The 23,419-nt window shown below is 34.9% G+C and overlaps 3 protein-coding genes and 1 long non-coding RNA gene across 4 annotated transcripts in view; 2 read left to right on the forward strand and 2 right to left on the reverse strand.

Annotated features, from left to right (window-relative positions):
• Positions 1–11,456, reverse strand: part of Meltrin (meltrin) — a 97,570-nt gene extending 86,114 nt beyond the window's left edge. The window contains exon 1 of the mRNA XM_070314572.1: positions 11,103–11,456. Coding sequence (XP_070170673.1) covers positions 11,103–11,250 — 148 coding nt within the window. The 5' untranslated portion in view covers positions 11,251–11,456. The remainder of the gene's footprint in view (positions 1–11,102) is intronic.
• A 112-nt stretch (positions 11,457–11,568) lies between these two features.
• Positions 11,569–16,171, forward strand: LOC138943529 (cilia- and flagella-associated protein 206). The gene is made up of 14 exons (XM_070314417.1): positions 11,569–11,610; positions 12,158–12,382; positions 12,483–12,648; positions 12,726–12,906; positions 13,237–13,406; positions 13,515–13,716; positions 13,788–13,917; positions 14,198–14,305; positions 14,399–14,498; positions 14,687–14,754; positions 14,960–15,108; positions 15,167–15,265; positions 15,344–15,479; positions 15,777–16,171. Exons 2-14 carry the CDS (start codon positions 12,290–12,292, stop codon positions 15,993–15,995), a joined length of 1,821 nt encoding a protein of 606 aa, XP_070170518.1. The 5' UTR covers positions 11,569–11,610; positions 12,158–12,289; the 3' UTR covers positions 15,996–16,171.
• Positions 16,172–16,277: 106 nt separating this feature from the next.
• On the reverse strand, positions 16,278–21,875 carry Non2 (upstream activation factor subunit spp27 homolog Non2). Its single transcript, XM_070314425.1, has 5 exons — positions 21,767–21,875; positions 19,854–19,944; positions 18,623–18,915; positions 18,004–18,248; positions 16,278–17,841 (listed from the first exon to the last, which is right to left on the reverse strand). Exons 1-5 carry the CDS (start codon positions 21,807–21,809, stop codon positions 17,725–17,727), a joined length of 789 nt encoding a protein of 262 aa, XP_070170526.1. The 5' UTR covers positions 21,810–21,875; the 3' UTR covers positions 16,278–17,724.
• A 301-nt stretch (positions 21,876–22,176) lies between these two features.
• The window catches only part of LOC138943536 (uncharacterized), a 214,881-nt gene continuing 213,638 nt past the window's right edge, over positions 22,177–23,419 (forward strand). Inside the window, exons 1-2 of the long non-coding RNA XR_011448485.1 lie at positions 22,177–22,383; positions 22,461–22,783. This is a non-coding gene — a long non-coding RNA (uncharacterized lncRNA). The remainder of the gene's footprint in view (positions 22,384–22,460; positions 22,784–23,419) is intronic.

A 23,419-nucleotide genomic window follows, 5' to 3' on the forward strand; every position in this document is an offset into this window, starting at 1 on the left:
TTTGTTCTTGTATTAATTAACGAAATTTCTTGTTTGCCCATATCCAAACAAGAAATTTCGTTGATTCGAACAAATTTTATTTCATTCAACAAAATGGATCTCTCAGTATAATAATAATAATAAAAAAAAAAAAAAAACTGTTTCAACTGCATTTACGCAAAAAATATACGAGAGGATTATGGATTTATGAAGATTATGAAACAGAATACGAAATATAATAGTCCGCTTCCATTTTAATGTTATTTGAAAACTGCCGCATTTATTAATACTTTTTCACCACAGATAAATCATTTTAATTATTAGAGCTATCGTAAAATTCTGCTTCACAGAGATTCACGCTTTAGGAATTTTAGATTAAACTGACATTCATAAATGAATGCATCTACAGAAATTCCGAAAAATATATTGTTAAATTTGAATATCGCTGTGTAATTGAGTTACCCATATTAAGTTAGCCCCTCCACCAACGCCAAATTAAATCAAATACATCAAATAATTTAGTGCTAATTATGTGCTAATTAGTTGCCGTAGTCCGAATTTTGTTGCTCAAACCGTTTAGCAGGAATTTACATTCAAAGTGGGGGGTGCTAGCTTGACATTAACCCAGCCCCCCACCCCATAGTGAAAAAAATATATATAAAGCTCGAATCAAAAAATAAAATACACTAGAATTTGTTGCGTATTCTTAATTTTGTTAATGTACATGTTGGATAATTTTCATTTTTTAAGAATGACGCGTTAAAGATATATGTTAAGATTACAGAGTGATCGGAATTAAATAAAATGTAATCGTATTAATGATCGAGTTCGAATGCTAATAAAATAGTAAAATTAATGCGCTCAACGATTATAATTATGAAATCATCAGTAATCATTAATGACGAATAACAGAAATAATCAAGGCAAAAATAATATGGTCAGTTATAATTCTAAATATTTATACATGAGCTATAAATCATTAATAAAAAAAAAACCCCGACTTTTCAATACTATTGTTTCCATAAACTAAAAATTATATTGACAATTTTAAATGTTTAATAATAAATTCTACTGACCGACCGATGCACCGCCCTTGCATGTCTCACTTCTTTCCGCATCTGGTCATCGCGAGATCCCTTCCGTTTCCGGTTGCTCCCTTCGCTTCAAATTGAGACGAGACAGTCTATCAATTTGTCCACTCGTGCATAATCACTATTCTCATAATCACTATTTCACTCGTAGTCCAAAATCCGCCATATGCAATGACGCGGTAAAATTATTTCCATGCCGATTATAAACACGAAAGAACATATAATCGCGTATTAATAAATGGACGGAGACGATTTTCCGTGATTCTAATCGACATTCCCGATACTCACGACATCCACTTTATACACGGGATAAACTTGTGATGGATAAAAAAAGGCGAGAAATACGGAAAGAATATTTCAATCTCGCACGCTAACGCAATACGACGGTTACTGTAACGGTTACGGAAAATTTAGGCAGGTTGAGTAGTAGAAGATGGGGAGGGGGGGACGCGTCGTCGAATATCCGTTCCAGGAAAAGGAGCGAGCGCGTCTCTTCCAAGAAATAAACCGTACGCGAAGAATCCTGCGCGAGATAAATGAAACTAGCTCGAGCGACGCTCTTTTGCGATCTCGATTTATGAAATTGTGAATATAACTCTGAAAAAAGGATTACATTTGAAAACAATATTAAAGAATATTAAAGCAGAAACGTGTGGAACGCGACGCGCTTATATTTTCAACGCAATATTATTATATACGACAGCGAGTAAATTATTTCAGCGCCTAAAAATATGTTAAATAATGTATTCATCGATCGTTGTATCGTATTATAAAGTCGATATATCAAAACTACAAATTACTCTCGATTCGGATATTTCGAATATTCGTTCGGATGCGAAATTCATTTTCGATAGATAAAAGATGCGTGGGAAAAATCTTGTCGTTTGCGAGTATATATATATCGAAAGATGCCTTAATCACGATTACACGGGTTAATATATTACACTCGGATAATCGCCTGTTATTCGATACAAGACCCCCCCGACACTCGTTCGTACGCGGATCTCACTTTCGACGGATAAAAAGACGCGAGAAACACGGAGCGCGACCGTAATTCGTCTTGAGACTCGCGTTTGTGCGAAGAGACTGACACGATTACGGAAAATTTAGGCTGGACGGATAGGTGAGGAGAGGGGAGGACCGCGTCGCCGAACGTCTCGGTACAGAAGCGTTCAAAAAAGTTGGTCGTAAACATTCAGATATAAACAAAGAAGCGCGGCTCGAGAGAAAGAGAGAGAGAGAGCTTATATTACAAAATCTCGATCAATTTTCACGGCGAAACGATAATACAACGAGAATAATCGTTGAATAGAATGTGTAAGATTGAAGGAGGAATATATCTGAAAAGCAGCTCACACACCACATATGAACATTCCTAATAAAATATTCTTATTTAAGAGAAAAAAAAATGTGTTCGGTTAGTCGACAGTTAGTCGACTAATTTTACACGTCAGGTTTAATAATATTCATGGTTGTAAAATTGACCAATCACGGTCATTCGATTCTTGATTGGTGATTGGTTAGTTTTAAAACTATGGATGTTACTGAAATCCAATTAAGGGTGACGTGTCAACGTTAATCGATGTCTCTGAAATGCCGCGAGAAACCACGAGTACCAACAGCTAAATGAGAAATTTTACAATTGGTGAAACTTCGCGTCGCGTTTTTCACACGTTTCGTATTTCAATATACTTTAATATTCTTTTAAAATATATGATTCTTCTTCGATTATATGTATAATTTCGCCAGAAAATATATAATCGCGAGATTGCAAAAGTATCGCTCGAGCTTCGTTATCTTATCCTTATCCTCGTATCGCGAAGGTTTTTTGGCGCACGATTTTTTTCTCGCAAAAAACTCGCTCGCTCCTGTTCTTGGAAGAGATATTCGACGACATTCCCCTCCCCTCCCCCCACCTATCCGTCCAGCCTAAATTTTCCGTAACGCTGTTAGTCTCTTCACACAAGCGCGATTATCGAGACGTATTATTTGTTGCTATTTTGTTGCTCTAAAATAACATAAAAATATTTTTAAAAAAGTATATTATTTAATTAATACCACTATATACTCAGTCTCGCCGCGCCGTACCATTCACTTGCGCGAAGTAAAAGTAAATAAAAAAATGTATCGCTCGCATGTATTTGGTACTAAAATAATCTGTGGACGATGTACTATCGAAATATATTAGAAACTGAATTTGTCGCTCGTCTTAAAGTATTAAAAATCGATACTTTGTCGCCGCGAACCCTATACGACGCGCTCTTATATTATATAAATTAACTAAAAGAATTTGTTGCTCTCATGTTTTTGGTACTAAAATAATCTGTGGACAATATACTATCGAAATATATAAGAAACTGAATTTGTTGCTCGTCTTAAAGTATTAAAAATCGATACTTTGTCGCCGCGGACCCTATACGACGCGCTCTTATATTATATAAATTAACTAAAAGAATTTGTTGCTCGCATGTTTTGGGTACTAAAATAATCTGTGGACGATGTACTATCGAAATATATAAGAATCTATAAAAAAGAAGGAACGCGAGATAGTCGTGCGCGACGCGGATCCGATGTCAAAACAAAACGTGCCTTTATCTACTTTCAGACGATACAAAGCGCTGCCGAACATTTCGGCACGATGACATGAAAAGGCTTCTCTTTTCAAGAAACATATATACTACATATTGGCGTAAGACACTGCTATGTCTTTTTATATATATACATATATGCAAAACTGTTTGAAATTAACAAAAATGAAATTTCGAGATATAGAACGATAAAAGATAATCATATGTATTCTGTAAAGAGCAACAAATTCAGACTTTTATATATCTCGATAGTATATTGTCCACAGATTATTTTAATACCAAAAACATGCGAGCAACAAATTCTTTTAATTAATTTATATAATATAAGAGCGCGTCGTATAGGGTCCGCGGCGACAAAGTATCGATTTTTAATACTTTAAGACGAGCGACAAATTCAGTTTCTCATATATTTCGACAGTATATTGTCCACAGATTATTTTAGTACCAAATACATGCGAGCGATACATTTTTTTATTTACTTTTACTTCGCGCAAGTGAATGGTACGGCGCGGCGAGACTGAGTATATAGTGGTATTAATTAAATTATATACTTTTTTAAAAATATTTTTATGTTATTTTAGAGCAACAAAATAGCAACAAATTCTAGTGTATTTTATTTTTTGATTCGAGCATTCTATATATTTTTTTCACTATGGGGGGGGGCTGGCTTAATGTCAAGCTAGCACCCCCCACTTTGAATGTAAATTCCTGCTAAACGGTTTGAGCAACAAAATTCGGACTACGGCAACTAATTAGCACATAATTAGCACTAAATTATTTGATGTATTTGATTTAATTTGGCGTTGGTGGGGGGGCTAACTTAATATGGGTAATTGAGTTGGTTAAAGCAAAATATCAAATCAATTTTTAATATGAGAATTCGCGATATGTTGTAATAAAAGCAAACAGCGACAAAGATTTACGAAAAATGTATATTTGAAATGTATATTCTCTTACACGTGCGTGTTTACCATATACATTGTGAAGACGTTTCGAGAATATCTTTGTTTCAATTATAATACAATTATTCATTTTGCCATATAATTAAAAGAGCTTTATATATACAAAAGCTACGAAATATAATTTTATAAAATTAAACCATGTTTTACATCTCATTTTTATGTAAATTAAAAAAATAAAAGAGATGTAGTACTTGTCATTTTGCTAAAATAATTCTCTCTCTCTCTCTCTCTCATTCCGAAATTCTTCATCAAAGAAGGATGATATATAAGAAAAAGATAACTTATAGCAAGTGTAATTTCTCGATGGCACGTCAATTGTACTTTGTACATAAATTATGATGCCATTTGACTGTTACATTTTCTTTGCGCGACAAAACATCTTCGCCAAGAGGCAATGTGCAATTTGTCATCGTTTTGCACTCGCGCGGAATGAGAAGTCACCGTGAATCGATTTCTTTCGTTGGACGTGTCACTCGTCATTTTACGGATGGAATACTTAATGAATAACTCGCCGACTCGAGGAAGCACTCTCGATCGGCATCATCGCGAGGATTGCGTTAATCATCGATTAACAGCGATCCATTCGATCTGACAACAGGTCGACGATGATGACTCAACCGATGATGATTCGATTTTTTTATCGTCGCAAGCGAAAATTCAAAACCTTTTCAGCTCGTTACACGGATGAATTCCTACTCCAAGTGTTATATCCTGGAAGATCGCGGAAAAAATTAAATATAACAGAATTTTAAGAAACAGATAAAATATATAATTTATCTTTTCTGCTAATTCTATTTAATTCATTATTATCATATATATATTTTTTTTTAATTTATATAATGTATATATATATTTTATATATTATATATATTTTATTAAATATTTTTTTTTTTTAAATTTTATCCATATTTTATGAAATGTTATAAATAAAATCTTTATCGAATTATAAACTTCCTGGAATATATTTCGTATTCTCTATCATATGTATCTAAAAAATATATATATATATTTTTCTTTTAGATACATACGATAGAGATATATGAAATTCCCGGAAGTTTATAATTCGATAAAGATTTTATTTATAACGTTTCATAAAATATGGATAAAGTTAAAAAAAAATATGTAGCACATAAATACCGAATGAGTTGAGACTAGAGTAAGAAATCCAATGGCGTAAAAAGTTGGTTAGATAAAATAAAATAAAATAAAATAAAATAAAATACGCAGCTCTCGATACGCCGAAGTATCAAGCGGCAACGTCAGGGTCTTTTTGTCGGCACCTTCACGGCCTGTCAAGCATTCCTAGAAGGACGAGAAAATAATACGCGCTTATACCAGACTTGGTCGCGAGCTCCCAACACCAATGAATACAACATAAATGAAGTGGATGCGCTGTTATAATATTTCACAGCGTATTTTATTAAGACGAGTTTGTGTATGAGCGCCTACATCCTCAAACAGTCCTTTTATATCAGCCGAAAAATAGAATTCGCCTCGTAAAAAAAAAAAAAAATAATAATAATAATAATAAAAAAAAAAATCGTAAACGGCTAAAATTAAATTATATTTATGCGCGCAGCTCTATGAGAATTTGCTGTCAGAAATGATTTGTAACGGAGGGAATATGAAATGGGATTTGGAGGGGAAAACAATGATGTACGACGCCATCGAGAGGCCAGGCTATGTGCACATCTCGTCGACGTATAAAGATTATTATACGTACATCTCTATTCCATCTCCGCCGTAAGTGCGATTAACCACTTTCCCACCACGTTACGTATCACGCGAGCATTCTGACATTACTCATTCGCAGCTGGCGGACTTTTTCACGCAGCCGTGAACGCAACGCGCCCTTGCGCGAATGCTCGGTTGGATTCAACTATCTCAGAGATTTATGCCAATGATATATACATATGTTGATGATACAATATAATTACAACGGATCGTCGTATATTTATCTTCCTATATAGGATGTTCCAGATAAATGGAACTTTAGGGTATTACGTCGTTACCGTTACAGTTACTTTCTTGTCGGTAACGATCGTTACTTTTTTCTGTTTGCAACGGTAACGGTAACGAATTAGCCGTTACTTTTATCGTTATTCTTTGGTTCTTTATTATCTTATATCTATTCAATAGATGTATTTTTTGAAAAATATTTTGTAACTTTCTATCAACAGGCTGCATTCTAATAGTCACTGACAATGTTTGATAAAAAATTTTCGATTTTAAAATTGAAATTTTATTAAATTACAATTTAAATTCCTATAAAGATAAGTGTATTCAAAAGTTAAGATATTAACATACGAAAATTAGAATCATTAAACAAATTTAATATAAAAAAACGCTTACTATATAGAGACTAATTTAGATTATTACATTTAATATGGATTATTAAATAATTTTATAATCTAATAGCTTATTTTAGCATTACAAAAAACAAAAACATAACGAAAAAGTAACGAATCGTTACTTTCTAAGTAACGCTAACGGTAACGCGTTACTTTTATAGAGTAACGTTTCCAATCCTGGATATTATAAGATTGAATTTGGAACAAAAAAAGTTCCCATAAACATAGCTAATAAACTCTCCGTAAGCAATTAGTTATATAATCAAAATTCAATAAAAATATTTTTATCATTGTATCTCTGCAATGTTTGCGCTACGAATGTAGTGTTTACGCAAGGACTATCGAAAGTTTCTGTTTTTTTTTTTTCCCGTTGTTTCGAGCTTATTTTCTTTTGAACGTCTTATCGGAATTAAATGAAATTGATGTAATTTAATTTCTAATTTAATTACCCATGAGATTTATTTCGTTACCTTTTACAAATGAATGAATTCCGGATCTATATTTATAGAAACTTTTTTATTCCAAATTCAATTTTTTATAAGACCTTAAAGTTTCATTAACCTGGCCTGGAACACCCTGTATATTTCTTCTCTTCTTATATATTTTCTTTTCAGTTTAATATCGAATATATCGTATACGTGATATATATGAGAGAAACATTTCTTACTTTTATCTGATATTTTTCGACCGATCGTTTGAAGGATAAAACGAAATATGAAGAGAATTTCACGTTGCGATCGATTCAACGTTAAGGCAGACAGCCTTTAAATCCAAGCATTTTTGGAGGTCTTAACGTACGTGCTCGCCTCACATGATCGGAAAGAATAAATAAATCGTAATGTAAATGCCCATAAATCCTTCGTACGGCCGCCATCGCATTTACATTCAACGTACACTCATAAATTTTTATCGACTCCACTGACGAACTGGCGATTCTCTCCCCCGGGTCCAACAATGGATATAAATTCCACGGCGTCCCCTTTGTCAGGGTACTTTCATCCTCGCTGGGGACCTCCTTTTTATACGCGAGGGCGATTATTTATATCCGAACTGCAGCGGAAACCGATCGCGACGATTCATCGTTTAATATATACTTAAAATCGTTATCGGAAAGGAATAATCTCGGATTAAAATTTAATATAAACGTTAATCGCGAGAGATACGGATGCTCCATCCATTTTCCACAAACGCTTCGCTGTTGAAAATATTAAAAATGATGACATCTTATCGGAATGATCCGCGCTCGATTATCGATCGATAATGAATCTATTCGCGCGCGCAAACGGATAAATTAAAATTTTTTTCTACTTTATCGTGACAGTCCGTACCTCGAGCTGTATGCTAATCATTTGGAGTTGCGCGTTTGAAGAATAAGACGTTTGTCATCTCGTTCACGATGAATAAAGTCACCGGAGGTGCATGCGTGACAATTTACATAAATCGCGCTTACATCTCAGAAAGATCGTCGAAATGCTATTTTACAAGGGATACTAGAATCAAATCATTTTACGGCCCCTTCGAAAGATTCTACCGTTTCCTTTACATGTTCTATTTTCTGTCATCTAACGATGTGAGCGCGTCAACTTTGAAAAAATAGTGTCAAGAATAGCGACCATAGTCTGATAGAAAATGAGAAAATCGTTTAAGAAAAGAGCTCAAATATAATGATGCGAAGCGAATCCAATACAGATTAATACATCTCCGTTGAATTAAATACGTAATCCTTATCGTGGTCGTTTCACATTACACGATTCTCTCCATCAAGTCCCCCCCCCCCCGATAGTTATATTTATTTATCAATTTTCTATATTAAAGATAAAATAGATTCTGCATATGATCCTTTAGAACATTATTGATGTTTTTGCAATTCATATCCATCACAATCATTAATGATGCGATACCAAAAATTATTTTCCATTAGAAGATTCAAATCACATATTATAAATAAAATCAGTATTACAATTCTTATTTTTCTATTTCTCTGTATTAATATAATTAAATATGTTAGGAAATAAATATATAGCGATTTCTTATATTTATCTTGAGATGATTATATGAAGTGTAAAAAAAATTTTAAGTATATATCAAACATTAAAATTAAAATTGTATATATATCGTCTACAGTATAGCGATATAATATAGAATACTTGTAAAAATATAAAAATTTTTAAATAGAATTTAAAATTGCAAAAAATAGTATTCAGCAAATTTTCAATACATAAAGTTTGCATAAAACATATTTGACATATGTGACGCATAAAAGTATTGTACAGGAAACAGTTGATTATTAATTCAAATGCGATTTGCTGAGCTTGACATTTGCTCTTGGAGTAACATCGCGACACGATATTATAACGAACAAAGGAATCTCACCCGTAGTTAGAGAATTCCCTGGAAGAAGCAAACGACGCGGATCATCTCGCCAAAACGATAGGTACACTGAGAAAAAAAAAATTGTTGATTCGACTAAATTCGTCCAACTAATTAATATTTCTTTGTATCTCTTTAATTGAAATATTTAACTATCTAAATAAAATATACCTCATGTTAGATTTAATTATTTAATATGTCGTATTTGACTTAAAATATGAAAATACTTCAATTAAAGAAATAGTAATTAGTTGGACGAATTTAGTCAAGTTAACATTTTTTTTTTTTTTTTTTTTTTTTTTTTTTTCCTCGGCGTACATGTATCGCAAACGAAATCGCATGCAATGACGTCAGTCACGTTCCGTGACCATGAAAGTGCAATGAATGGTTTGTAGTATGAACAAAACATGTCAAACGATTCATCGATCATATGAGAACGTGTCATCGCGCGCGTGAGTCGCGACAATTCCTGTGTCATTGATCGATCACGCAAAAAATTTGTTTCGTAAATTAAAAATAATAAATATATACGATGAATGGATCTTATTAAATTTATAAATGCGCACGCAGTATTGTGCGTGTGTGTGTATTTGGTATTTTCGTAAATCATTTCTTGCTCAGATATAAATATTGATTTCTTAAATATTATTTTAATATTATACCGGAAAAAAAGAAAAATTATTAACTTGACTAAATCCGTTCAACTAATTATCATTTTTTACATTGAAATATTTAAGTATTTAAGTCAAACGTATGTGTCATGTTAAGGCCATCGAACACAAAATTTCGTAAGAACGTAAAACGTAAGCGTAAAAAAATTGACCAATCCCAATCGAATATTGGGCTTTCCGTCAAAGTGGAAGGATAGCCAAATACTCGATTGGGATTGGTCGATTTTCCTACGCCTACGTCCTTACGCAATTTCGTGTGTGATGGCCTTTAGATTTAATATGTCGTATTTGGCTTAAATATATAAATATTTCAAAAAATAGTAATTGATTGAACGGATTTAGTCAAGTCAACAATTTTTTTTTTTTTTTCCAGTGTAAATACGTTGATTTTATTATCTTTTGTTTCTAAATATATATTTAAATATATATTTATATATATTTATATATATTACATATTTGAAATAAAGATATAAACAGAGAAATGTAAAAAATAATTTATAACGAAATGGAGAAAACAATTTCTTATCTGAGCGTACAATTATTATAAAAGGAGATTAAACTTTCACAATCGGCGCAATCAGAAATGTAAACCGCACAGATGAAAGAGAAATCGTAGATTTGAAAGTATTATATATGATTGTGAAATAAAAAAAAAAAAAAAAAAAAAAATCACGTATGGTTGCTACCGTGTGAATTTGGCGCGAATCAACACGGATTTCATATCTTTTCATATTTTCGAAGCAACTATATGTGTGAAATTAACTGATATAAATATAAATTTCATTTCAGAGAAAAAAACATGTACGATAAGCGAGGGAAGCATCAACAAACGTCTTATAAATGAATGTAATGTAGAGGTAAATCGAACCATCTTGAAACATACAAGCGCGCGATTATTTTCACCCTGTAACGTCAACTTCAAATCGCACGATATTCGTTATCGGTATTATTCATACCGATACTATATATATATAAACGATCAAACGACACGTAGATATCGCCGTGAAAAACAAGAAGCTAATGACACTCGCGTGCATTAATATGGACACGCGCGTAGCGTGTTTAATGAGAAATCGACGGCATGACTCACCTTGACTGTCGGCGTATGCGGCAGGAACGACGATCGCCAGCAGCAACACCAAAAAGACCAGCACCAGTTTGCACCTCACTGTCGCACTGCCACCGCTGCCGCTTCCGACGACGGCGACGACGACGACGCGTCGGCAATCGCGCGCCATGTTCCCGAGACTCGGACACGACTGGCTGGTTGCTAAACGCCGTTGACCGCGATTCACGCCAACGACATGACAACACGCTCCCGTCGCACACGCCTTCCTCGCACGTTGGCTGTATCGCGTCTGTCGCTCGCGCGTACGCACACCGCACTCCCGTTACCGACCGACCACCCGACCCGACTGACACCGTTCCGTTCGGTTCGCGCCGATCGTCGCGACAGCTCTGAAGTCGGCCGCGACCCCCACTCACTCCCGCCGTCGACATGGCGGCGAGAGACGAGGCGGCGCGGAAATAGCCGAGCACGCACGACCGCGAGCGCGCTCGAATTTAAATACGCGCGCGATCATTTCATCACTGACAATGTGATTTTTATAATTAAAAAATTGATTTTTCGAATTTGGAAAGAGATTTTCAAGCCTCACACGTTGAAAGAAAAAATGAGATATTGATAAATTCGATTCCTACTACGATTTTCCATTATCTGAAAAAATAATGCATTTTTATTTCCTAAATAAAGCCATATATATATTTCTCATTTAATGTTATATATATATATATATATATACAATATAACATTAAATGAGAAATATAAATACACATATTTTTAAAAATTGAACTTATCGATAAAGTTTGTGCTTCGTATATATGCTCTCTAGACATGCGTGTTGTTATAGCTACATATTTTAATATGTGAAATAAATATATTAATCATAAATCCATGCTGGATAAAGTTTATACATATTTTATAATGCGTGAAATAAGTAAGAAATATATTAATCGATACAAGATTATTCTTTTTTTTTGTGTTGCGTTTATATATTACATATCAAAGTTATTTGCGCAATGAGCAATAATCTCTTCAATTCTACAATAATATTTAAAGAGATTGAAAGGAATCTTCAAATATAGCGACAACAAATGGTTTCGATACAAGTATTGATCAAACTTTATGGACGGATGGTTTTGTTTGAATCCACAACGTACTGTAGCAAGTGAGACTTTCTAAATCAGCTGAAGGAGGAGTGTTATTTGCTTCCTAGGATGGAAAATGTGCGAAAAGAATTGACGAAAAGGATTTTAAACGAATGTAAAGTGAAAGAAACACCAGTGACTAAGGATTTGGCCTCGTTTTTGGTAATTTAATAATCAAAGAAATATTACTGAAATACAGTTTGTCTCAAAGCAACGTGTAACAAGCAACAATTACAATTATTGTTCCTGAAAATAATTCTAGCTTTCCTTATATCAATTAAATCCAATATATCGAATAAAAGAAAACGACGAGGAGAGCAACGCAAAAGTAATCGAAGCGATAGTGGAGAGGCTGCGTGATCAGAGCAAACCCAGTCTGGTAACTTTGAAAAATCAGCTGTACTTTGTCAAGCATTATCATGACAGAGGTAAAAAGATTTTTTCGCTTCGTTATATTTAGATTTTTATTTTTTAAATCATTGTGTCTTGTGCGCGGTTTCCCCAGACGAAACTGTCAAAAAGCATCGGTTACGACTGCATCAAAAGACTGGATCTCTGGTTGGCGAAATTTGCGAGACTACTAAATTGGAAAGTGGCAAGGATACGGAAAGATATTATCAGAAAATATTGACAGTGATAACGTTGCTAAGCGGTCTCGGAAGCCCTACGGTCCCCTCGATTCTAAAGTATTTCATACAATAATAATAAATACACATTACGATTTAATAAAAATTGAAAGTTGAATAAAATCAAATAAAATGATGTATTTAGTTTCCCATCTTCTCGATTATAAAAAAATTTCTTGTGTCAATTGCCACGTTATTATTGCCAATAAATGTAATGATAATTCTCATCTATAGGTTGGAATTTGCATTTATCAAAAATTGTGACAGATATTACATTTAAGAATAATTGATTAAATTATTATTATTATGCTCAAATCCTCATAGAATCTTTAATGAACAAGGATTAGTATTCTAGATATAATATTGCAAGACTATAATATTTCACATTAGAGAAGTTTCGTTGGCGCTGCGGAGCGTCTTGGATACTTCCGAGCTGCCTCATTATGTGACTTTGCCAAAACGGGAGAAAGAGGAACAATTGATGGAATTGATGTGCATAATTGCTGGAATCCGCTTATTTAATAGAGATCGTCAACGCGGCGGCGAAGGGATCGACGATCGTAAGAGCACGGATAACTTTTTAACTTCAACGAAGTTTTGAGCAAAAGAGAAAAAAAATATACGCACGCTTTTACGCTACGAACGATTATAACGATAATTGCTTTCAGTGCCCAGCATCCTACAAGAAGCTTTAACGAAGACCCGTAATTCTGTCCTCGAGCTATTAGAGCCACTAATGGCCAACGTGTACAAATTTACGTCTATTGTGGAAAAGGCGATTATGAAAAGAGCGACGTCTGATCTGGAAGAGCACGTGAAATGGGCTATCGAGATGTTAACGGCTAGTCGTCAGCAAGAGATCTACATTCGGTATCTTCCGAAAGAGGCCACGTAATGTTTAATATGCAATTGACATAATTTTGAATATGACCTCGTTGTAGAAAGCTGTTGAGCGATGTGGAGCGCAGCGAGAACGCAGTGAAGACTCTGATGGATCGTCTTCAGACGCGACTCTTCAAACTGCACGATACTGTTCGATACAAGACAGCTATTCCCACTGCTGTAGTCTACGTAAATATGATTGCTAACGTTACCTAAAAGAATAGATTGTAATCGACGCGCACAGCATAATTACTTTGTTAACGTTCCGATTTTTATTAATATATGCCCAGGAATTGAAATACTTATAGAGTCTCTCCAATTTCGCTTTTAATATTTTCGATAAAATCTGTTTTCGTATAAACATCATAATCGTTGAGATGAAAGAAATCCTTGCGTTCGTAGTTTTTATTTCTATTAGCAGAATTTTTATATGATGAAATATAATGATGTATATCAATCTGCCTATTAGCCACAATTTATTGATCTAGCGGATATATGGATGGGTTTGCAAGATGAGGTGATCATTTTGAGCAGCGTTAACAATTTTCTCTGGGAATTACAGAATTTGAGTAATAAGGTATCAATACATTCATTTATAATATTGATTTAAGCATACAATATTTCTTAAAAATATGTATTCAGTATGATATATATTGTATTTGCGTCATAGACTGTAAATGTCTACGATCAAAAGTTCAATGACATTGCTCAGGAACTGGATATTCTGACTGACGCTGAAAGATTGGAACGTTCTATGGGCAATTTAATAAGTAAAGATTATTCTTATCTATATAGCTGAAATCTATATTTATCAGAAACTGTGGCAGATATATTTAAAAATAATTAATTAAATTATTATATTATCACAGTTATTTAAATTAGGATAAATCTTAGATTAAAACGGATATGTTTATCCTTTGATTTTATTTTGACGGTATAAATATTGACATTTTTACAGCGGAATGCGGAGAATGTTTAATATATTATCCAAATGTCACAAAGGATTTCGAGAAGATTAATTTAGAGGTAAACGCAGTAGAATAATATTTATATATATATATATATATATATATATATATATATATATATATATATTGTATATTTGTATAATTTTATAAGATTAAAGAAATAAAATATCCTTGTACATGTCAAAAGATTTACACGCGGTTTTATTTGAAAAACTGTATCAAATAAATTTTCACGCAATTAAAAAAAAAAAAGATTATATCAGTTTCTAGGATTTTGCGCATGGACGTTCGCCACATCCAAAGGAGCTTTAATACCGGGAAATCCGAACAACGGTGTGGCAAAATGGCGAGGAAAATTTTACGCTTTCAAATCGCCCGAAGCGGCAGCTAAATTCGGAAAAAATCCCGACAGGTACTTTTATTTGTAAATAAAAGTGATTCGTGATTTTTTTAACACCTACTATTAATAGGTACGTTTACGAGGCGCTCAATTTTGTTCGCAATCATCCGGAACATATACATCTGTTTCAATTGCACGAAGAAATTGAAGCTATGCAAAGTCAAGAAGAGTGAGTTGATGATTGTATAACTGCACTTTGTTATGTATTTATCTGACAACGAGATATAAAATATTCATTTTCCACAAGAATTACGGAGAAAGGGTTGCAGTTAAAAGTCCGTCATGATCAAAAGATTCAAACGGACGTTCACATATTACCGCCTTACATCGATAAAGATTATACTTCCAACGTCTGGGAGTTGAGACGAAGAGCTTTACGCTTAGTGAGTCGAATTTTATTAGCTTTACCAGAAAATATTTAATCAGTGAAATATATTTTTCTATGTTTCAAACATACATTTTCCTTCTTTTAACAATAGTAATTTTTTAATAGTACTCTACATTTTAATTAATTCATATATAATTTTTAATATTTTGATAAATTATTTCTTGTAAAATGTCATGATATATCGCAATGTATGTAATATATTTTATGTGTCGTATGTAGTATCTTGCTTTGTATTCTTTCTTAATTCTGTAGATGAAAAATGTTCGATTTCACACATATGATAATTTTTCAGGCAAACATAAGTCGATGCGTTACTCGTAGTACGCAGACATTCAACTCACATGGTGTTTATGTACAAGCGACTCCGCCTCAGGATAAGCAAGTTCAAACCAGAAGAGATAACTATACAAACACAAAGAATCTCCAAACGTTCATATTTGGCTTGCGAGGCAGACGGGATGATAATCAACATATTGTATCGTTTTTGGAAGAGGAGCTTGAACACTTATAAAAAATTTAAGTCTCTCAATTTCTTAAATATTTGTGTGATCTTGTATACATATATAAATGTTTTAATGAATGACCCGCACGTGACGCGCATTAATCACATAACAAGAGATATAAATACTATTAAAAATATATTTTAATAGAATTATATATTTACAGCATCGTAAATAATCAATAATACATGAGATTACATTTATTTAGAACGTTAAAGGATATATATATATATATATATCGGGTAATGTTTAGAGGAATACTAGGAAATAATTGAAATAAATTACACGCAAGATGCAATTTAAAAAAAAATGAAAGCAATACTCTTTTTAATGACATTTCCAAATACATTTCACGGAACATTACAGCTTAAACCATTTTTTTTTCTTTTTAGAAAACACAAATATTAGCATTATAATTCATCATTCCGTGCGCACATATTTTTTTCGCGTATGTATGCTTTCGTTATCGCAAACTGTAGGATTTCATTCGTGTGGCTTTCCTCGTGGTTTAGGCCAGCATTTCTTTAATTTATATTCAAAATACACGAATTTTACACATGTCGAAGCTCGAACAGACATATGCGGTTAAGATTCCGCACCTTGCCCCGTGAGCCTATTTTACTTCCTACACTTCAACATTGCGCCAGTAACCGCTTCGCGCATTGTGACTTTTAAAGTGCTTATATCGTACTTTTCAATGAATATATTGTTTTACCATTAGATCTTAAATGTTAGATTTTCAATTTTTACACCAAGAAATCTATATTACGACAATAATTAGTAATTACACGATAATACAATTAAACTTTGCTTACATTTTCATGTGTATAATGTAGCTATTATACAGAAGAGGTACAGGATGATTTTTCGCATAGCTTTTCTCTTTATTTTTCCGCATTTCTTTTAAACATCCACACTTTTTTTAGGTGAAATCTATCATTCTGTTGCATCCAATATTACCAAGAAGCATTTTCTTTAAAAGGGTAAAACGAAAAGACAAAAGTATCATGTGATTTTTTTAAGATAATTATTGATATAATACAAAGAGAAAAAAATTTTTTCTAGTCCATATCTCAAATATATTGAAAGCAACTGTGCCACACATCAATGTGATAAATGTGTCAGTTAAAATAAAACTTCTCAAAAAAAATTACTTTCAAATTTAAATGTATTCTCTCTCTCTCACTTTTTTCTAGTTAATTTAAATGTCATTATTATAATGGTGCGTCGTGTTACCGCGTTTGGAATAAGATATTATTATTAATCATGATCATACAAATAATATAACATTTATTTTGAATTAAATGACTTAAAACCAGCTTATTGACTATTGGCCACTGTAATGTATTCACATTTCGAAATCATCTGAACGTCCATGGTAATAATTGTCCCAATATTAGATGAAGTTATCGGTAATCACTGGCAATTATACTTGTTGCACATTATCAAAACGTTATTCCTAACATTTGTTGGAAGTCATATCTATGATGCTTACAGGATCAAAGTACGGTATTGTAATAACCAATAGGACAAAATGATTACGATGGGCGGCAGAATACGTCGGAATGGTGTAAACATGGTCTAAAGTCTTAAGTCGCAAGAAATACGTTGTGTTTCATGTGTATATATATATATATGTATATATATGTATCGTGAGAAAGATGGAGAGGTGCACGAGACGCACCTTGGAATATGTTATATATGTATATAACTTGTCAGAGATCGGGGTTGAAATATGATTTAATCTACAAAGTGATTTTTGAGGTATTTCATCATACCAAAAGTTCTGAAGCGCTTTACGCCGATTACCTTCAATAATTCCTCATCACAAATTGCGAATTGTTTATTCTTAGGATCCTGTAAAAACTCCAATCATTTTAGCAACTTTTTGTAAATATTTGACATATAAATATAATAGCTAGTATGCGACTTCTAATGTAAGATCAAATTGGTAAAATAAAAAATGTCTCGTAGTATGAAAAATTTTAGATAAGTGATGCCATCAATAATGATACTTACATAAAGATTCCTTTCTTTAATGATACTCCATACTTTTTTCACGACTTCATGTCGAGCCATTTGTTCTGCACCGACAACCGCGGCGAGTTCTGGAGATAGCGTGATAGCGCGTGTATAGCCACCCCCCTTGCCTTTGCTACCGCCACCTTTCTTTGCTGTACTTCCTGGAGCCTTTTTGTTTTTACCCCAGTCTTCATCACTGTCGCTGTCGCTTCCCTTCTTTTTTCCCTTCTTTCCAGGCTTATCTACCAAAAAGTTGACATTTTTTAATAAAATTTTAATGCTAATAATGACTTAATAATAAAATAATAATATCACTTCGACACTATCGAACAATTAAGTTTCAAGACTCGCTTCGCATTTCCTAACGTTTGATCAGTTTGTGCTACCATTTTGGAGAGTTATTCACAATTCAATACTCAACATGTAGTGCAAGTTTTAAATTATTTGGTCCAATAGTTAATGAAATACAGTCTCGCAAAGTTACAAAATTTTGTTTAAAAATCGATGTAATGGAAGAAACGCTTAACAACCATTGCCAATGAACGGATCAAACATTCGGAAATGCGAAGCATATGTCGAAGCTTAATCGTTCGACAGTGACGAAAATATATTTTACTTTTTTTGGGTGCAACTTTAGGTTTCTTTGGGCTGTACTCTTCATCGCTAGCATCATCATCACTAGCGCTTTCTTCATCATCGGAAGAACCCTTCTTACGTTTGTTGGGAGCCTTTTTAGCAGGATTTCGCTTGGCTGGTTTCTTTTCCTCTTCCTCCTCTTCTTCTTCTGAACCTTCTTCCTCCTCCTCTTCACCGTCTTCAGATTCTTCGCTAGCAGCCTTTTTCTTTTTCTTTCCTCCATCTTGTTTTTCTTGAAGACATTCCATGACTAAATCGTCGACTTCTTTTTTCCTATTAAAAAAAAATAAAAAAAAAAACATAATTTATAAATATATGTAAGATATTAAAAATAGAAATGTGTAAATTAAAATGTGCATGTCAGAGGAGGAACGAGATGGTAACTTATATCTAATTATTATTTCAGTTCCACTCAGAAATCCTCTTTTTTTTTCTTGGACATTGAGAGACTCTCTTCTGCATTATTTTACAATGCACAAGCGCCTATTATGTGTCCGCTTTCAGCTTTGTTCACTTTCAATGATAACAAGTATATTGAAGTGAGTGCTTGCCATATTAAAAGATAAATTATCGTAATATTTCATTCAAATCTATCATGCATACGATAGGTTAAGCTAAATTTGATAAAGAAACTATTCTCTTCTCTACTTAAAAATACATATCTTATTATAAGTATTGTTTCAAAATATGAGAAAAATAAATAAGTATTTTATAATTATTGTTTGCATATTTATGTTAATTTTTATATCTACTATAATACAATATTTTATTAATGTACAACTTCTAAGTTAATGTTGATTTGGCTGCCGATACAAAAAAATATGTGATATAAGAAATGTTTTTTTATATTATATAAATATCTTAACACACAACACAATTACATTAATCTTGCATATATATGAAGATAAAAACAAGGAAGAATACAGTGAGATTTGAGTTGGTGAGAGAAAAATAGTCTTTATATAGTCATTACAAATTTACTATGAATAAATACCTAATAAATATGAATAAATACTTTATATGTGACAGCATTTTGGATCCTATTATATAATATAAATCAATTGAAAATTAAAATTGCTATCATTTCTGCGTGTTATTTTTTATATATGTAAACGCATGTTAATTTTTCGTATCGCGCAACATAAATAGACTTTTAATGACATAAACAAAATTATTTACATTCGTAATCACATTCCCTACTCGTCGCTTACCTTTCTATGAGGTCAATATCAAGTTTCTCTTCAATTTGTTGCCTCACTTTTTTAGCAGACATTGTAGTGAGATCAGCATCCTTGAGGATGGCTAAACAAAATTAATAAACATTTTATCAATACGTGTGTCATGATGTTTTACCAATTTTATTTATTAATTTTATTTAATTATTATTAAGAAAAATTAAAAAAATTTAAGAAATTTTTAATACCAAACATAGTCATATGTTACACAATTTTTATTTGAATTATCAATGTTAATTATAAAATGTGACTCATAGTATTTTCCTACAGAAACATTGTATTCATCAGAATTTCTATTATTATTTGAAAGGAACGACGCCGAAGGAGGAGAAAAAAAAAGAAAAACTCATGGCAAAAGATAAATTAAGAAATATATACGCACATTTATTCCTTCCCGATATCTGCATTCAAAAGAGAGAGAGAGAGAGAGAGAGAGAGAGAGAGAAGAAAAAAAAGCGAGAGTATGTGTGCGTCGCCATTCATTTTTCCGCGTTTACGTACATGGCGCTTCTGGCGTGTGTACGTGATCTGGGGTATAGTACGGTTTCCCGCGCGTCGGGACATCTAGTAAATATCGAGCGCAAATGGCCGCCGTGGCGCGCGCCGGCCGTACCGGTCATCGCCGATCGGAGACACTAACGGAATATCACTGAAAGTACGCGACGAGGCGACGACGCGACGCGGAGGGATTCTTTTCCGCGCGACGCGGTTGATCGGCCGGCGCATTGATTCCGGAAAAGATCAAAAACCGCGAGAAGACGAAAGTAGGGAAGAGAGAGAGAGAGACAGAGAGAGAGAGAGAACGCGAGGGAGAGATAAGGTAGCGTAGCATAGGGAACGCGGATCTCTCTCTCTCTCTCTCTCTCGTGCGCGCGCGCTCTCGGTCGATTCTCGCCGAAAATCTCCAACGAAAAAATACGCGCGCGCGCGCTCGCGCGCTACCTCTCGTTAACCGCTATGTAATTTACAACGGCGGAGTCGCGGTTGTAATGGTGCGAGGCAGCGCTCTTTTACACCGCGGCGGGAAAAGACGAGTAGATCGACAAATATCTCTCGGGGCAGAGGAGCACGGTAACGGCCATGTGTGCGTGTGCGCGCGTATGCACGTATGTGTACGTATGTGCGTGTGCGGTGGCGGTTATAACCAATGACTATCCAATCGGCGATACGCGAGAGGCGCGCGAAGGAGGGAAAAAGGGCAACGCGCGCGCGCTCGCTCGCTTACGATCGACGAAGAGCGTAATCTCCTTTCTCGAAGGAGATTCGCGTAGGAATACGCACTTTTTTTTCTTTTTTCTACCACGACGCAAAAATCCGTCGTGACGCGGTATCGAGAAGTATACGCGAGAATGACGAGTACAGAGAGAGAGAGAGAGAGAGAGAGAGAGAGAGAGAGAGAGAGAGAGAGAGAGAGAGAGATGAGGCAATGAGACACGAATGCGAGAGAGCGAGAGCGATAGGCGCGCGCCACCACACACACACACACTCGAGACGCGTCATATAGACGATCCGCCGCGAGGACGGGGCGAGAAAAGCTATCTTTTTATAGCGAACGAGGAAAAATCCGACTTTTCGCCTGGTGACCGAAGTGGCTGCTCCGAAAATGCAGAGCGAATTGCACGGGCCGTCTATCCGGGCGATCGCGCCGTTAAACCGATACGTAGGTGGCGAAATACGGCGAATCGCGGTTGTAATGGCCGGCGTGGGGCACGCCACTCGGGCCACATACGTGCGCGCTAAGGACGTCACGTCGCAAGAGCAAAGAGCCCGATTTCGCCCGTATTCCCGATGCGGCGCGAACGCGTAACGCGCGCTAACGCCCGAGACGAGTAGGATTACGGGATAATACGGCCCCGGAATCGCCTACATCGCGCGATATCGCCACTTACCGGTGATCTCCTTGCGTAGCTCGTCCTTCGAGATATCGGCCATGGTTGATGCTACTCGCTGTGCGTGCTGCTGCCAACTGAGCCTATGCCGGCTGCGGACTCCCGTAGCGTCCGTCGGGACAGTCCCTGCTGGCAGCGCGCCGATACGCGCGCGCGTAACGCATCTTCGATCGCGAATAACTCGAAAAGCCTCGCGCCAAAACGAATACTATATACACCGAATCGTGTTAGTTTTTTACGGCCGACAAGTTTCTCATGACGCCCCACGCTTAATTCGGCGATCCGAGTGTGCCAATTCGATCATCGCGTACGGCTGACGCCGCGTACTTTTCAGCCTGGCTGTACGTCAAGCGGCCGCTCGTGGCTGCCGGTGGCGTCCACGGTGTACAGTCTGCGCGCGTCGCTCCACGGCGGCGCTTCCGGAAAGATCGCTCTCGCCGTGCGATAACTTCGCATCGCGGGCTCCAATATGGATACTATATACACCGAATCGGGTCAACTTTTTTTTCTCTACAATTTTCTTATCACGCCCCTGGCGCAATATTGCGATTTAACGGCTCGATACGCCACTTCCCCATGCGAGCCGCGACAAAGTTTTGCCGCCGACTGTACGAGCGGTAAGCATACTCCGAGTTTCGTTTCGTAGCGCCTAGTCGTCGCGTCATATGACAATCAGTATATCTGTATGTTCCAGGGATATCATTGAAGAAAAAAAAGGAGAAGAAAAAAAAAATGTACACGAAGGTGACGACGATGACGTGAGCGTGAAAACAGAAGCGTTTTCTTACTTCGCTGTTACACGCGTCGTGTTACAATGTTTTGCACGATTTGGTCAATTAATTGTTAATATTTTTATCGGCCTATCGTATCTCTCGTATCAACGTATCGATGTGTACTTTAAAAGAAAAATATATACATACACGTGTGTATGTATATAATACGAGAAGCAACATATTCCTCGATGCACGATTTCGTCGCGCGACATCTATTCGCATCCCACGTATTTCGAACTAGAAGGTAAACGCAAAGTCATTCCTATTCGCAATATCCTAAAGGTCGATGCGCCTAATAATAATCGCGATCGCGCTTTGATAAGTCGGTAAAAACAACTCTGGGTGTATCGATTCTGTAATCCAAGTGATAAATAGCGAAAGTTTAAAGAATCACTGAAGATTCTCTAGTGAATTTGCTCGTTTTCGTAATTTTCACCCTCACTTAAATTACAGAATTGTTATACCCTCTGTTCATCTTGTAGTTTTATTAATCGAGCTATGATATATATTATAAAATAATTTGATGTTACACCACGACGGTATAATTATTACAGTTTTCAAGTCGAAAGCCACAATATTTAATGGCACGAATGATGCGACGAGGAATCATTTAAGATATATATATGTACGTTAATTAATAGAGTCGTTTTTAACTTTGATACATCGGAGAATTTCCGATGAACGGTATGTAAGATTCTTTTGTCTATAGAATTTTCTTCATATGATAAGATTACAAGCTATATATTAGCAAAACTATATTGCTTGCACAACTGGCATTAGTCGTTTTAATTGCAATTGATTAATTAACCAACGAATTAATTATTTATCTCTTTCACACTTATATCAATTTTTTTTATTCCAAAGCAGTTACATATATGTA

Source organism: Polyergus mexicanus, unplaced genomic scaffold (assembly GCF_030449975.1).
Source record: "Polyergus mexicanus isolate NDT 795.1 unplaced genomic scaffold, iyPolMexi1.0 SCAF_27, whole genome shotgun sequence".
NCBI classification, from domain to species: Eukaryota; Metazoa; Arthropoda; class Insecta; order Hymenoptera; family Formicidae; genus Polyergus; species Polyergus mexicanus.

Excerpts from the sequence above, each read along its gene's own strand:
- LOC138943529 (XM_070314417.1), top strand. The coding sequence starts at position 12,290 with ATGGAAAATGTGCGAAAAGAATTGACGAAAAGGATTTTAAACGAATGT. Across the intron at positions 12,907-13,236 it reads ACGGTCCCCTCGATTCTAAA|AGAAGTTTCGTTGGCGCTGC; the intron begins GTATTTCATACA and ends ATTTCACATTAG. Across the intron at positions 13,918-14,197 it reads TTCCCACTGCTGTAGTCTAC|CCACAATTTATTGATCTAGC; the intron begins GTAAATATGATT and ends TCTGCCTATTAG.
- Non2 (XM_070314425.1), bottom strand. The coding sequence starts at position 21,809 with ATGGCCGATATCTCGAAGGACGAGCTACGCAAGGAGATCACCG. Across the intron at positions 18,916-19,853 it reads GATATTGACCTCATAGAAAG|GAAAAAAGAAGTCGACGATT; the intron begins GTAAGCGACGAG and ends TTTTTTTAATAG. Across the intron at positions 17,842-18,003 it reads TTAAAGAAAGGAATCTTTAT|GATCCTAAGAATAAACAATT; the intron begins GTAAGTATCATT and ends GAGTTTTTACAG.